Consider the following 17,074-nt stretch of genomic DNA (forward strand, 5'->3'; position numbering starts at 1 on the left):
AAAAAAAACACTAAAAAGTATCTCTGGGACTAGAACCAAGTCTGTATTTTTCTGTTATCATATGTTCCCCTGATTCTACTCATGAAAAGTAGGTACAGTGGTGCACACCTGTAATCCCAGCACTTTGGAGGCTGAGGCAGGATGATGGTGAGTTTGAACCCAGTCTGGACAATTTAGCAGGACCTTGTCTCAAAACTAAACCCAAAGGATCAGAGAAGTTGTTTAGTGAGAAGGTCCTGCATCAAATCCCCAGTTTGGCAAAAGAATGTCGTCTTAATTAGTAGACTCCAAATCCAGCCAATCATCCCTTCATCCTCTAAGAGCTATCCCAAAGGGGGGAGCCACTTAAGCAGCATTTGATTAAGCACAGTTAGGGCAGCATCTCCAATCAGTATTTTGTTTGTTTTGTCTTTTTGAGACAGGGTCTTGCTATGCAGTTCATGCTGACCACGAATTCACTTTGTAGCAGGCTGGTCTTGAACTCCCAACCATCCTCTGATCCTCCTGCCTCAGCCTACCATGTGCCGGGATTATAGGTGAGTGGTGGGATTCTAGGCATGCACAACCATGCTTGGCTGGTATGTTGTTTTGCCCTTTCTGATACTGGGGTTTGAAGGCAGCACTCAGCAATGCCCCTAGCACAGCATGCCTTTGAGAACAGAGGGATGGGATCTCCTTTGTTTTGGCCTCTCTAAAGGTGCCAGTTTCCTTAACTCTTTCTTCAGAAGGTGGAGACCTGCAGTGCCACCCTGGTCAAGGCAAGATGTGAGTCCAGAGAGTTCAAAATAAAATCTCCAGATGAGGAATCAATGCACAGAAAGTCAGGTACACGTCGCCTACCCAGAGGAGTGAAGAAAGTTGCCGCAGAGACCAGGAAGCCCAGGACAAGGCCAGCACACAGCATGCACAGGGCAAGTGTCCCAAATCGCCACCAGACAGCCACCAGGAAGATTCCACCGACACTGCCCACTGTGGCTGTCAGGATCAGTCGAGCTGTACAGAGGGAGGTAACAGGTAAATTAGAACTGAGGACAAGGGAGCCAAGAACCCTGTTAAATGTGACAAGATAAAGTTGGGCATGGTGGTGCATGCCTATAATCCCAGCACTCGGGAGGCTGAGGCAGGAGGATCACTGTGAGTTCCAGGCCAGCCTGGGCTACAAAGTGAGCTCAAGACCAGCCTGAACTGCATAAGAGAGACCCTGTCTCAAAAAGACAAAAGAAGGGTCAGCCAAATAGCCCAGCAGATTAAAGCAGGTACACGGGGCCAGGGGTTTGATCCCTGGGCTTGCATGCTGGCCCCATTATCAGGGTGTGCTGAGGTAGCAATTGAGACTGGGCGTGGTGGCGCACACCTATAATCCCAGCTCTTGAGAGGCTGTAGACAGGCGGATCACTACGAGTCTGATCTAGTAGTGAGACCCTGAACACCCTGTAGACAAAAAGAAAAGAAGAAAAAGAAAAGAAAACTGAAAACAAACGCGACAGGACAAGGGAAAGGGAATATTTGTTTTTTTCTTTAGTAGTAGGGATTGAATTCAGAGCCTAAACTAAGCTACATTTTCCAGCCCCTTCATTTATTTATTTATATTTATTTATTCATTTATTTATTTGAGACAAGGTCTTGCTATGCAGTTCAGGCTGGCCTTGTGCTCCCTTTTGTAGGCCTCAAGCTGGTTTCAAACTCACAGAGATCCTCCTGTCTCAACCTCCCAAGTGCTGAGATCATAGGCGTGAGCCACCACGTCAGGTTCCAGGGCTGCACAGTGGGTGCCTAGGTATCCAGGGCTGAGACAGCACGGCATGTGGGGGCAGGGATTGGACTTGAGTCCTTATGCTTTCCAGGTAGGTTCTTATGCCTCTGAACTATGTCCCCAGCCCCACTCCTTTTTATTTTTATTTCCTTTTATTTATTTGTTTATTTTTGTGACAGGGTCTTGCTAGGGCACTAAGTTAGCCAGGCTGGGCTATAGCTCTGTCTCAGCCTCCCAGAGTGCTGGGATTACAGGCCTTAAGGGCTCAGTGTTAGTTTTAAAATAAAGAATATGCAACAATTTTATTATTTGTACATTTCATATCTTCAATATATCACATAGCTGGACCACAAGTGTATAATGATCATGACCTTCCATTCCCTGTGTACCAAGGAATTTCCTGCATAGCTAGGAAGGCCAAGCAAGCACTGTAGGAAAGACGCGCTGTAGAAAGATGCTACAGGCAGTGACAGTCGGGGACTGCTCATAAAGGGCAGCAAAAGCCAAGTGCCACGACGGGGCCCTGTTCAGATTGTGCCTGTTTTGTGCTTTCTTAGCAGAATCAAACAAGGATATAATGGGGGACCCAGCACACATACGCAGCCCTGGAGTTAAAAACACAACCGTTACACAGTCCAAGGACCACCTGCAAACCTGCCTCGCCCTCCTTCCTGAGCAGACCCCGGAGCTCAGACACTGGTGGGACGGGTTCTGTGCAAGCCTGGATCCCTGATTTGCATGGATGCTCTGGGCATGAACTTCTAGGGGAGCTTTTTCTACACAAGCTGCCACTTTCCCTTTGTGGGGCTGCCAACCTGACTTGGTCTATGTCACAGCTGTATCTCCCTTCTTGCCGGGGTGGGTGGACGCTCCATAAAAGCCATCCCTGTTGCCTGTATTCCTTGGGCTGTGGTTTCATCTTTCTGACTTTTGGACCCAAGAACCCAGCTCCAGTAACAGTGGCCTGTTATTTCACACACATCTCCAGATACCTGTCGCACGCAAGGGTCAGTCTGCGGAAGGAAAGGTGGAACACAGGTACAGCAATACGCTTGATCAGTGCGCACCTAAACTACCACATGGGCTTACCGTCATACTTCAGAAGCGTCAGTCTTGTAATCAGTATGTAAAAGAAGAATCCCATGAAGATAAAGCCGATGAAGAATAATTCTGGCAGCAAACCAGCAGGAAAAGAGACAAACAAAATAACAAGCTTGGTGAGGTACTCTTTTTTACAATGTAATTTAAATATCTAAAGTGCAAATATATGCTGTAGCTCCTAAAATTTGCAAATTATGACATTCAAAGGGGAAAAATAACTACCTAAAAGGCAGGTGAGGGGCCAGCGAGATAGCTCAGCAGTCTAAAGCACCTGCTTAGGCAAGCTTAGGCAAGCACCCAGGGACTGTGGCTCCATCCCGGCACCACATGCCACACCAGCCCTGCCCCCAGGGTGGGCTGAGCCGGCCACAAACAATCAATCAATTAATCAATCAATCAAATGGCACATGACATTTAGAAATTATTGGGAGTAAATTTGCTATCAAATAGATAAAATATTCAAGTACAGTATTAACTCTGGGACACACTATCATGTAGTGTATCCGACCAACCTGACCTGTAGGCAGGTCAATTTCATTTATTAAATGGTTACTTGTTAATGTCATAGCTCATTTTAACATTTATATTTTCTACTTTAAAATAGTGCTTTTGTCACTTGTGCCTCATTTGAAATCGGACACTAAAGTCAAGGGCTTGGGAGATAGCTCAGCAGAGTAAGTACTTACCTGGCAAGCACAAGGGCCTGAGTTCAATCCTCAGTTCCGCAAAAAAATAAAATAAATAAAAATTAAAAAATAAAAGCAAAAAAAAAAAAAGGTAGATTTTTTTTTTAAAAAAGTATCATGAATTCAAGGATGGTATTTCTTTTGAATTGCCTTTTTGTCTTGATCCATAAAATACAAGACTACAATCTTTTTTCTTTTTTTTTTTTTTTTTTTTTTTTTTTGCATTTCTGGGGATTGAACTCAGGACCCTGTACTTGCCAGGCAAGTGCTTCTTCTACTGAGCTATCTCCCCGGCTCTACAAATACTTTTGTTTCCTAGATATAAGCCTACTCCTGCTTATGGGCAACACAGCTCTACATATTTCGTTCTGCTGAGTTAATAATAGTTGTATTCAATTTTAATACATGTAAACTAATACATATCAAAATAAAAACACATGTCAACATAAAGGAAAAACCAAACCAACTGGTAGTACCTGCGATTTTAGCCACAGCAGAGTAATTAAATTTTCTATTCTAGGGATGGCCATATAGCTCAGTGGACTAAAGCGCTCTCTTAGGCAGAGCGCAGGGACCTGGGTTCAATCCCTGGTGTACTGTGCCACCCCGTCCCTGGGCATACTAAGACATCGATTGAGACTGGGCACGGTAGCGTTCCTGTAATTCTAGCAGTTAGGATTACAGCTCTTGGTTGAAAACAGGAGGATCACTACGAGTCTGATCTATGTAATGAGACCCTGTAGACCCTGTACTAAATACATAAAAAAATACAATTCTCTATTCTAGAACCATTCTATACTTTGAGAGATTAAATATTCCTCACAATACTCTAAGAAAATTGTGCAAACAGAAGAAAAGGAGTTCCTATTTCAAATGCTTTGTTATAGCCACCTGGTTATGGATTGTGTCTACTTATCTCCTCAAAGCCTCATGCAGTCATGGAGTGGGGACTTCCAGAGTTTGTGATTAACTCATGATACACTGGGATTATGGGTGTGAGTGCTGCTGGGATTATGGGTGTGAGTGCTGCTGGGATCATAGGTGTGAGCGCTACACCCAGCCTGGGGCAGAAAGCCAGATGCAACTTAAGGGGGACAGACTTGCTCTCAGTAGCCACCCTTGCTGCTGCTCCTCCCTTGGCTCCGCTTGCTCTTCGCTGCCGCCATGAAAGTCTGCTGTCAGTCCTCTGCCACTCTGCCTTGGAGCCAGCTGAGTACGGACTGAATCATCCACTAACTGTGAGCTAAATAAACCTTTGCTTTGCTATCTTCATTTTGGGTGTCAGGTATTTGTCCCAGCAATGAGAAAAGAGTAACTGAGACACAGCACAAGGAGCTTCTTTAGATCAGGATCACGTCCACTCTACCCTCAATGCTCAGCTCAGTAAGGACCTTTTTAAGGTACGGATATTCCTTGTTTAACGACCTACATGTTTAATAACTGTCTGGACATGCTACTGAGGCACGCTGCTCTAAGACCTCCCCTGGCCCCATTTGGAATTACAACCCATCCTTTTTTTATAGTTCTGTGTATCTTTTTTTTTTTATTTTTTTTGCAGAACCGGGGATTGAACTCAGGCCCTTGAGCTTGCCAGGGAAACGCTTATTCCACTGAGCCATCTCCCCGGCCCCTAGTTCTGTATATCTTGTTTATAGATCCTCAGTGCCCTTCTGGTACAGCACACTTTGTTCACACACTACTGCACTTTTTGCTGATTGTACTGTACACTGCAGTACTATAGTTTTATGTTCTGTTATGCATTACAGTACTGCATGTAAGAGTTAGTCAAATAAAAACAAAGTCATCACATGGCCAAGCTTCCTTTGACCACATCTTTGATCTGAATAGTGCACTGTGCCTATTGATTATACACAATTCCTCCTCTGGTGGCCAATTCACTTAATGACCTAGTGGGGGACTGGAACATGGTTGTTCAACCAGGAATGTCTGTGACTTAAAACATCACATAGAAGACAGCCCAGGGGCTGGGGATATGGCTCAGTAGAATAAGCACTTGTTTGGCAAGTGCAAGGGTCTGAGTTCAATCCCCGATTCTGCCAAAAAAAAAAAAAAAAAAAAAAAAAGAAGAAGACAGCCCAAATGCTGAAACTAACTCAGGGACATGTTTTATATTCCACTATCTATGTCTCACGCAATGGATTTTTTTTTTTTTTTTTTTTTTTGGTACTGGGACTTGAACTCATGACCCCATGCTTGCCAGGCAGGAGCTGTGGTGCTGAGCTACATCCTGGCTCTCACTCTGTGGATTCTTACGTTCCCTTTGGTAGCTGAACCTCCCAGACTGAGCTGGTACTTCAGGCTCACTGTATAGCCCAGCCCTGGGGCCTGACTCATACACAATCAAGTCCATCACCATTACCAAATTCACCTGTATTTTTCTGCAGATACCCTGACTTCTAATCTCAGCTATCATTAGCCGACTAGCACATCTAGTAGATGAAGACATTTGCTACACAAACCAAATTCCTCCCTTAATAAGAGGCAGTTACAGCTACCCATGATGCCTCACACCTATAATCCTGCCACTCGGGGAGGCTGAGGCAGGATGATCACGAGTCTGAGCCCAACCTGGGCAACTTAGCAACTTAGTGAGATTCTGTCTCAAAATCAAATATATATTTAAAAAGCTGAAGATGTAGCTCAGTGTGAAGGTACTGTACTCAATCCTTAGCCACCCCCCCCCAAAAAAGTTTGCATTCCATTGTAGAGAAAAGAAAATTAAAATCTGGAGCAACTCTGTAGAATTATCAAAAGACTCCAGCCACAAATCCATGAAGACAGTGGAGAGTGAGCGTGCTTTCTCTTCATAGATTTCCCATAAATACATTCCCAGGCAGCACATAAGACAGAAGACTACAAAGAGCTTAACTACCATTGACATCAAACATGATACCTGTTTTCCAGAATCTGTGTCCAAAGAAACAAACGAAGAGCCCAAGCAGGGCAAAAAGAGTGAAGAACACTTTGGTAGATACTCTTCCTAAAAAACAACAAAAACTTAGTGGGTAACACATGCAATTGACACCTTGGACTTCATTAACAAAACACCACAAAAGCAAAGTGAAATGACATTTACTCCACACATGTATAATTTATCTTCTAAACACTCTTGCCACCCATTCATGAGTTCATTGATGCAGGTAGTTCATCCCATTTCCCCCTGAAAATAAGACCTAATAGGAAAATAACGTTAGGTTGACTATTACCATGGTGATGACCAATGTCATGCAGGAAATTATACCTCACTGTTCTCTTGTTCAGTGACTACTCTGCTACTGACAGGAGTATATATAATAGTACCTCTAACAGTCTTGGGGTGGGGGGTAAGCAAGAGCAAGAAAGCAAGGAAGAGAGGGAAGGAAGGAGGGAGGGAGGGAGGGGAAAGAAGAGAGAGGAAGCAAGGAAGGGAAAGAAAAAGGGGAGGGGAGAGAGGAGAAGGGGAAAGGAGAGAAGGCATAAAACAATTGCTTCCTCTTCAGTGAACTGCAAGGAAAAGGGGGACAGTGAATTACAGATTCATGAGACATATCAACTAACTACAATGCATAGACCTCATCTGAAACCTTATCAAACTGGAAAACAACTGAGATGACTGGGGAATTATAAATGTCGGCTGTTAATTTCAGTGCAATTCAGGAATTATTTTCAATATTTTAGTTGAACATTGTGTTAATGATAGGGAGGTTATACGTATTTTTTCGGGGGGGGGGGCTCAAGTTCTTTTTTTTTTTTTGGCAGAACCAGGAATTGAACTCAGGCCCTTGCACTTGCCGGGGAAGTGCTTATTCCACTGAGCTATCTCCCCAGCCCCGGTTATACATATTTTTAAACAGTGCTTACCTTCTGGGAACCACGAACTATAAACTGAGTCTGCGGATGCCCAGGCTTGTCCTTGCCCTGCCCTTGGAACGTGGAAACTTCTGGGGCTTTTTTGTGGGCACAGCTGGAATCTCTAGGGCTAATGACTGCTGTGGCGTTCACAGGGCAGGATAAGACCTACTGCGGTCTATAAGGCATCTGGGGAAACTACCATTTCCTCATTGCTCCCCATCTCGTCCTTGTCCTTGCAAGAATGATTTATTTTTCATAGTCTACCAGAGTCACCATTATTGTTCCCAGAAATACCCACTGCCCCTGACTCCGGTGTAATGGATAATAACCCAGGTTGTGGGTTCCTCATGGCCTCTGGCTCCCGGAGAACAACTGGCCACCCCAGATCACCACCCGCACCTCTAATCTGTCTCTTGCTCTTTCTTCCCACCCTATGCCTTATCTCTAGGCAGGAGATCAAGGACTCACTGCAGGGGTCCCTGATAACTGGGCCATGAAAACAATCTCCGTACCTACCTTTGTGACATATATTTAAGTATTTACTAAATACTTTCTGACATACTAGTTAAGACATATACAAATATGTTTATGAATATGTACTGAAAATGAAGTCCAAGGATTTGCTTTAAGATAACCGAGAGACAAAGGAGACAGAGAAGTAAGTGGGTTGACAGCAGCAACAGGATCATAGCCATGAATTAAAATTGCTAGTGCTAAGAAAATAAAAATATTTGCTAGTACTCAATAATGCATACACAGAGGCACACTGAAGTTTCTTTAAAAAAAAAAATCCAATCTCACATTCAAAGAACTTACATTAAACTTTAAATTACAAATTACTTCCAGTCTTACAAACACATATTGCTTCTAGGGGAAATGTGGCATTAAATTCAAAAACTAAAACACAGCATGCTTGGTGATGACAGAAATCTCTAAGGTCTAATTCCACGACCTTTGTAGGTACAAACTTTAAATGCCATGACTCAAAAGATACAGCTATTTCATTTCATTTCATTTTTGGTACCAGGGCTTGCACCGAGGGCCTCTGCACTGAACCGCCTTCCCTAGGCCTCCTCTTATTTTTTATTTGGTGACAGGATCTCCCTAAGTTGTTAAATTGCCCAGGCTGGGCAAAATATGGTTTAACTCAAGAGAAAAACAGACTCACTAAATTCACCATTATCATATCGCCTTTGAGATAGGCACAAAAGAATAATTCCTGAGCTAAGAGCAGAAACACCTACACAGTCTCACAGGGACATGTTACAAGACGCAGTAAAACAAACACATCAGAAGGCTGAAAAATGCCCCAGTGGGCCACCTGTGGCACCTGTGAGCCCAGCAACTTGGGAGCTTGAGACAGAAGGATCACAAGTTCAAGCCCACCCCACCCCCAGACAACCTAGAAACTCGGAGACACTGCCTCAAGAAATTGAAAAGAGCTGAGCGTAAAAGCCCTGAGCTCTGTCCCCAGCTACCTCCCACTCCCCCAAAAGAAAGCTCAGATGGAAGCCCCACAAAGACATACAGTTAAATAAGGGCTACAAAATGTAACATCAGGGCTGGAGAGATAGCTCGGTGGTCTAAGCGTGATGGTACCCGCCTGTAAACCCAGAACTGGAGAGGCTGGGACAGGAGGATCACTAAGAGTCTGAGCTGCATAATGAGACCCCTACAAAATAAAATAAATAATTAAATTTTAAAAATGCAACATCAGACTTTGCAAGGTGTAATATGTGCCTATGTATCAGCTTTCGGAAATCAGGAGCCCAGTGAAATATTAAATGAATGATAGCAACAACACATTCTGTTTACTTCAGACCTACAGTTGATTATCATCCTAAGACTTACTGTTTATATTTAAAACATGGAGTTGAGTGGGGTGATTATTTCAAAATGCAGTCTACATTTCCAGCAAGTCCAATCACCAAGACAGCAAGGTACTCCACCCCAGCAGAGACCACTCTGGGGCAGCCGTTCATCCCAGACAGTACAGAGGGAGTCCATATAGTACCCTATCAGTAACCAGCGACAGGGACGCCCTATCACAGTCCCAGAAAGCAGAGAGAAGAAAAAATACCGAAGTACACTGGAGAGGAGAGAAGGTTCCAGAAGAAGTACAATTGAGAAATAACATAAGTGAAAAAACAGGTGGTCACTTTGGGGGACAATGAGGACAAAGGAATGAATGAAATAGGAGGAAATAGGAGGACAGGACCAAGCTAGAGTGTCTTCAGTAGAGGTGACGATGACACGGCGGCCACAGTTTTAATTTCAATGTGCAACTGCTACATCTAGATGTTCTCCCAAAGCCTCATGTGCGAAGGATGGGGCTTGTATTTTTATTGATTCTATGTATTTAGTGCAGGGTCTACAGGGTCTTACTATACAGATTGGACTCATACTGATCCTCCTGTTTTCAGCCTCCCAGGTGCTCGGGTCACAGGCACGAACCACCATGCCCAGTCTCAATCGCCCTCTCAGCGTGCCCCATGGGTGGGGCCGGCACAGCATGCTGGGGATCGAACCCCCAGCCCTGTGTCTGCCTAGGCAGGCACTTTAGTCCACTGAGCTATCTGGCCCGCCCTAGGATGGAGCTTTTAGATGGTGACTGGATGGCTGGGGCCTACAACTCACCGCTGTGAAGAGGGGATGTCTGATCAGAAGATGTGAGTCACCTAGGTTTGACCTGAAAGGATTTATGTCCCTCTCTGATTCTCCCTGTACTCTCTGCTTCCCTTCTGCTCTGCCAAAGGCAGCTTCCCTCAGCCATGAATCTCGCCTTGAAGCCAGCCAAGTGAAGCATGGGCCAAAACAAACCTTTCCTCCTTTATCCTGTGGGCGCCAGGTATTTGTCCTTAGGAAGTGACTAAGGGGTTGGAGAGATAGCTCGGCAGTCTAAGCGCCTGCCTGGCAAGCAAAGCATCCGGGTTCAATGCACAGTACTGCATGCTGCACCATCCCCTGTACCCTGGGAGTGCCGTGCCAGCCACCGGAACCAGGTATGGTGGCACATGCCTATAATCCCAGTGCTAGGAGGCTGAAACAGGAGGATCACCACGAGTCTGAGCTGCATGGTGAGACCTTGTACCAAATCAATCAATAAAGATTTTTAAAAACTTTTTTAAAAAGTGACTAAGACGGAAGGCAACATGGAAGCTGGGCATGGTGACATACACCTATAATTCTAGCGCTCGGGAGGCTGAGCCGGGAGGATCTCATGTTTGAGGCCAGCCTGGGCAAATTAATGACTTAGTAAGACTCTGTTAAAAAAAAAAAAAAAAAAAAATGGAAAAAGAAAAAGAAAGAAAGCTGGGGCTATAACTCAGTATAAAGACCCTGAATTCAACCCCCTGTACCACAAATGAGAAAAACACGCTTATATCTGTTTGGGTCTCTTTCATTACACCTCTGAAGGATCTGAAGACTGGGCAGGACAGAATCTTTGCATGACTACACATGAGTCAGGCTCCTGAACCATGTAAAACTCTGTTTCAGCAAAATCTGATCTACCAGATTAGCAAGAGCTCCTGCCCCGTTATCTGATCACCCCTCATTATCCGATTGTGTTTCCCTCCTCTACATCCTGAAGGTCTCCCCACCCTAGCCTATCTTCAGCAGAATCTCGTTAGCTTAGTTTAGACAGCATCATCCACACTGGTCCCTCTGAGTAATCCCCCCCATATTGGCCCCTCTGCTCCCACGCTGCATCGGAAGCCCAAAGCACTCTCTCCACCCCATTGCAAAATCCCCTTGCAGCAGTCCCTATGACTATTGCAACAGCCCTTCCCTTGAATAAAGTCTTCTTGGCTGTGTTTCAATAAGCGCCATCAGTTTTTCTTTTCTTAAACACTGGAACACAGCTCTATCAGTGGTAGAGAACCCTAATCAAAGGCACCAGAACAACTAAGAGGCATCCCTCTTAGAGCAGGACCCCTTGACATCCTTCTCCAATTTCTGTCCTTCTGCTCATTCTACACAAATATACCACTCCAGTGCAACAGCACGGTCTAGAACCAGGCTCTCCCTAGTGCTGGTGCCAGTGCTTATGTTTCAGTCTCTTAGCTGAGCACTGTGCAGTATCTGACAGTGTTGATCACTCCAACTCCATCTTCCTTGAACTACTTTCTCCTGCTGCCTTCAAACCTATTGGCAGTGATTGAGGCTGGAAACTGGGCAGAGGAGTGAGGGCAGGACAAAGCCACAGTGCCCAATGCAGTCAATCTACCTCAGTCTTGAGAGAAGTATCCTGTCTAAGGGCCGGCCAGATAGCTCAGTGGACTAAAGCACCTGCTTAGGGAGGCACAGGGACTGGGTTCGATCCCTGGCATGCAGTGCCAGCCCTGCCCCCAGGCTGCACTGAGATGGTAACTGAGACTGGGCGCATCTGTAATCCCAGCGCTTGAGAGGCTGATAACATGCCAGTGTTTCAGGATCACTACGGAGTCCCATCTGTGTAGTGAAACCCTGTGGACCCTGTACTAAATACATTAAAAAAAAAAAAAAAAAAAAAAAGAAAATTATCCTGCCTGGCCAATGTCAGCTATTAGTCACCAGGCAACCTTGTGATACTAACTTTGCAAGAGTATAAATAAATGTCCCTACTATTGTTATTTAGATCCTTTGCCCAGCTGGTAAAGAGGCCTCCACCTGACTTCAGCCTCTGTCTCTTATCTTTTTATTTTTTAATTTTTTTTAACATTTATTTTGTGTGTGTGTGTGTGTGTGTGTGTGTGTGTGTGTGGCCAGCTCAGCCCACCAGGAGACAGGGCTGGCTGGCATGTGGTGCTGGGGGATCGAACCGTGGTCCCTGTGCTTTGCCAAGCTTGTTCCAAGTAGGTGCTTTAGACCACTGAGCCATCTCTCCAGCCCCTCTGTCTCTTATCTTTATACAAACACAAATGAATTTAAATGCTAGGAAACACTAAATTCAGTGCATACCCTGTACTCCTTAAAAAAAAAAAAAAAAAAGTCAAAGTCTTAAAAGACGAATATAGACTGAAGAATTATTCCAGATACAGGGGAGTGAGGAAATACATCAATTAAAAGCAATGTGAAATCCTGAACAGGATCTTGCACAAGAAAAAAAAAAACAAACTTGTTCTGGCTTCTACAGGACGTTAATAATGGAACGACATGGGCAGCCAGATAGCTCAGCAGACTGAAGCCCCTGCTTGGGCAGAATGCAGCGGCTTGGGTTTGATCCCGGCATGCCATGCCAGCCCCGCCCCGGGGCACACTGAGACAGTGACTGAGACTGGACGTGGTGGTGCGTCCAGCACTTGGGAGGCTCAAAACAGGATCTGCGTAGTGAGACCCTGTAGACCCTGTCCTAAACATTTTTTTTTAAAAAAAGAACAACATATCTATAGATTAAGTGGTAGTACTGTGTCAATGTTAGTTTTGTGATTTTTGACTATCTTATTATTATGTAAGGAAATAAACAGACATACTCAAAACTATAAGCTCTTTTATCTCTTATCTGGTTCAGAATTACAAAGTATTACATGTCTGCACGTGTCTGTACACAGGAAGAATGAAAAGCAAACAGCACATTAACTAATAAGATCAGGGTGAAGATTATGAAAAGGTTATTATTGTTTTTTATTATTGTTATTTTAATGTATTTAGTTGTTGCAGGGTCTCACTCTACAGCTCGGATTCATAGTGATCCTCCTGTTTTCAGCCTCCTAGAGCAGGGATTACAGGCATGCGCCACCACGCCTGGACTCTGGCAGGCTCAGCCCACCCTCGCGCAGTATGTGGTGCCGGGGATTGAACTGCGGTCCCAGTGCTTGCCTAAGCGTGCCTAAGCAGGCGCTTCAGTCTGCCGGGCTATCTCGCCAGCCCTCTCTGTGTTATCGTTGCATCTCTTCTGACAAGGTCTTTCAGGATGCACCCGCACAGCCCAGGAGCACATACTTAGATGTCACAATGCCTTCAGGGCCAGGTTCTCTATCGATCACCATTGTCCCTCACCTGGATCAGGTCAGTGACTTCTAATCACCCTTGCTATTTCTGCTCTTGCCCTTGTCTTTTCTCGCAAAACAGTCAGGATCAGGAATCTCATCAAAGTGTATCAGACCACAGGACCATTTGCTCAAAATCTTCCAGTGCCTTTCCACTTCCTTTGAAATAAAGGCTAGGGAAGGTTCCCGTTATGACCTCCGAGGCTACACTCAGAGCTGCCTGCCCCACCTCTGCCTTTGACTTCTTGTCTTCCTCCGCCCACTGTTCTTTTTTAGGATTTTTATTTAACATTACAACATTGTAAAAGCTCATCTAATCACTGTTTATCACAATATTCAATATTTTCACACTATTTTCAACATAATATACAATAAATTACATAAGATATTCCATACTGCATTATATATAAGCTAGGCTTTGTGTTAAATGGTTTTGCCCAACTATAATATGAGTACATTTAATATGGGCTTGGCTAATGTATGGTATTCTGTAAGCTGGGTGAGTCAAATGAGTTTTCAACAGAAGGTATTTTCATTTTATAATTGGCTTGTTAGACGTAGACCCACTACAAGTCAAGGGGCATTTGTGTAGATATATTCATGTATATATATTTTTTTTTTCAAAGTTTTATTGATAAACAGCAATGAGACAGTTTCAAATCAAATCGGAAGTACAGTTTCAACAAATAATACACTGCATATATTCTTCTTAGTGGTTAATTGCTGTACAAGAAGTGGACTTGTGATCCTATTTACAAACAACATTAGAACAAATCATTCTATTCATTAAGAGAATGCAACTATATATCTATCCTAACCACTTTGAATACACAGATACAAAATGAACATTCATCGGTATACCCCATTTTTTCTAAGTTCCGTTATTGAATATTATAGGTGTGTAAACTCAGCAAAATATTCTAAAAGAGTCCAGTAGCCCATAATAGCATTGGGTCTTCTGTTTAACTGGCAATGTCACAAATTATTGGCCTGAGTCCCCCACAGCTCAACATAACAACATGGCTTTATTTCCTATATTTCGTCTTCATACTTTTCTACTGGATGGATAAGACCAAGGTAAAGCAGGACCTATGCAACAAGAGTTGTAGCTTTTTGGTCTGAGAAGGTCAGTGAAATGCCCTCAGGATTTATCTTGAGGTCCTGTACCTCAGATTGTAGAACCTTTGTCAGTGCAGCCATGTGGATGAGTCACAGCCATTGCTTGGCCTATAAGGACTTTTTCTTTTCTTTTCTTTTTTTCTTTTTTTTTTTTTTTTGCTCCTTGAATGCCTGCAGGGCACTTTTGGCTGGCTGGAGTGTTGTGGGGATCGAACTACAGCAACCTGAGGCTGCCAGCATTATGGAAGCAGCCACTTAAAGAACCGAGCTAGTTCCAGGCCCCCCATGTACTGATATATATGTATATTGTTGATATACACATATACATATACATACATATGTGCCAGGTAGGCAGATAGGTACTTGTGCCACTGAGCTCTACCTTGGCCCTGCCCCGCCCACTGTTCTTGCTGCCCTCCTGCAGAGCCACAGCAGGCTGGGAGCAGGGCGTGGTGCCAGCTATTTCCTCTGTGTGGCAGGCACCACCCCATGCCCGCCCGCAGATCCTGCCCCAAAGCCTTCTCCAGGGCCGCACCTCAGTTTCCTCTCAGGGCCACATGCTCCTTCTCTTATTTTTCTTCTTAGTGCTCATGTGATTTTCACGTATTATATACTTCATAAATTTATCTTGCCTGTCTCATCTCTTTCACTAATATAGAAGTATTTGCGGTTCTGGTCACTGCTATACTCACTGCTTAGAACACTCGCACAGTGTTAGGGCTCTGAGGGCCTACGGAGAAAGGGCGCACAACAGTCAAATGTAAAAGGCGTCTTTCTTCCTTCTTTGCTTCTAGAAATAGATCTGCCAAACCAAAGAAAAGTTTTGCAGCAAAGATGAAACTCACGTACTCACCAAGGGAAGAGCAGCCACCTTCCAGCGCCTCAAATCTGCAAGCATAGGTGTGAGCAGGAACGTAAGCAGCAGACGTGTTTAGGAGCGGGTCCCAAACAATGACATTGTAAATGACTCCTTGTCCCCGCAGGGAGGAGAAGGAAACGCTTGTCTTATCATTAGCTGTTAGGGTAAGCACCTAAAGCCAAAAATAATGCGCAATTAATATTTAGATTTTTGAAAGCTATTCTATTATAAGCCTACCTACATATAATATTAGATCAACCACTCCAGGGCAGGATCTCTTGAGTTATCCCAAGTTATCGGTTGGGATAACAGAATCCTGTGGCTGACCTAGAATCCTAACGACCACTGTAGACATCCAACAGTGGTTGCTCAGTGTCTCTGCTGCCCAACCTGAGGCACTGACCTCTCACCCTCCTTCTTGTATTACTGACTTTGTCTCTGGTTCTTACTGTGTCCTTTCGCTGTACCTCTCATACAGGCAGCTGGGATCTTGGCCAGGCCCAGATACACAATGACCAGCACCAACTAAGTATTCCACAAATGGCCCAGTGACTTTCTCTGGTGACTTTCTCCTTCAGATTCCTTCTACATGTTGTAGCTGGCATTCTCTGTAACTAGTTTTGTCTCACCAACTGGAATTTGTTCAATTTTTAAAAGACAAGACAGGGGCTGGAGGGGTAGCTCAGAGGTAGAGCGCTTGCTTAGCATGCCAAGTCACTCATTTTCAGTCCAACTACTGAAAACAATAATTAAACAAAAGTGAGGCAAATTCCTTCCCTTGACCAATTTTCAGTATTTTGTATCATTACTCTTTCAGTGATGAATTTCTTTAATATCAGCAGGGACTCCCTTCATTTGTTGAAGGCTCATACTCAATCACAGTTATCACTGTTTTCTTACTGGCCCCTGAACTTCTGCAGAGTGGCCAGGGCAAGCCCCTGCAAACGGGCTCCGAAGTCCTTCACACGCCCTCTCTGGCCTCTGACAATTTCTTTGCAGGCTGGCAGATGATGTATTCTCTTAACTGACGGTTACAAGGCCTACTGTTCAAATTCTTATATTCTGCAGAAGACTAAAAATGCTCTAAAAATTCCTAGTAAGACCACTGACAGGGAGTTAGCAGGTTAGCTCAGTTGTTTAAAGCGCCTGCTTGGGCAAATTCAGTCAGGCGCAGGGGACCACAGTTTGATCCCCAGTTCCACGTGCTGCACAAGACCCACCCTTAAGGCAGCCTGAGCCAGCCAAAAAAAACTGATAAACTTTATCAACAGAATTGCTTCATAGCACATGCTAAACAAGTACACAACCGGAGACAGACACACAAACACACACACACACACACACACCCAACCCCAACAATAGCATTTCATTTATTAATGAGTACAGTGGGTTTTCTTCCATTCCAAGTCTCCTCAGAAAGGATGACAGGCCAAGTGACAGCAACAAAGCGAGATCTTGCTATGCCACAGATTACGCCCCGGGGCTAATCACCTACGCCAGGTTCAATCACTCCTTTCTACATAATCTAGCGGCCTACTAACTTTCTAGGAAGAATCAGAGCAGTCCAGAGCAACTCCACCCATCAGCCACTGGACTGAAGGATGGTCCATACGTTACGCTGCTGTCCTGCGTGCGCTCTGCAAAAACGATTTACACCCGTGAGTCTCAAATTCTAGGATGCCCAAGAATCATCTGGGGGCTTATAAAATGTGAATAAAATACAAATTCTGACCCA

At 44.4% G+C, this 17,074-nt stretch overlaps 1 protein-coding gene across 1 annotated transcript in view; it reads right to left on the reverse strand.

Moving 5' to 3' along the window:
• The window catches only part of Tm7sf3 (transmembrane 7 superfamily member 3), a 45,268-nt gene that overhangs the window by 5,955 nt on the left and 22,239 nt on the right, over positions 1 to 17,074 (reverse strand). Inside the window, exons 6-9 of the mRNA XM_004634665.2 lie at positions 15,334 to 15,511; positions 6,455 to 6,541; positions 2,843 to 2,923; positions 841 to 993 (exon numbers count right to left, since the gene is read on the reverse strand). Coding sequence (XP_004634722.1) covers positions 841 to 993; positions 2,843 to 2,923; positions 6,455 to 6,541; positions 15,334 to 15,511 — 499 coding nt within the window. The remainder of the gene's footprint in view (positions 1 to 840; positions 994 to 2,842; positions 2,924 to 6,454; positions 6,542 to 15,333; positions 15,512 to 17,074) is intronic.

This window comes from Octodon degus, unplaced genomic scaffold, assembly GCF_000260255.1.
Source record: "Octodon degus isolate 3935 unplaced genomic scaffold, OctDeg1.0 scaffold00064, whole genome shotgun sequence".
Lineage (NCBI taxonomy): Eukaryota > Metazoa > Chordata > Mammalia > Rodentia > Octodontidae > Octodon > Octodon degus.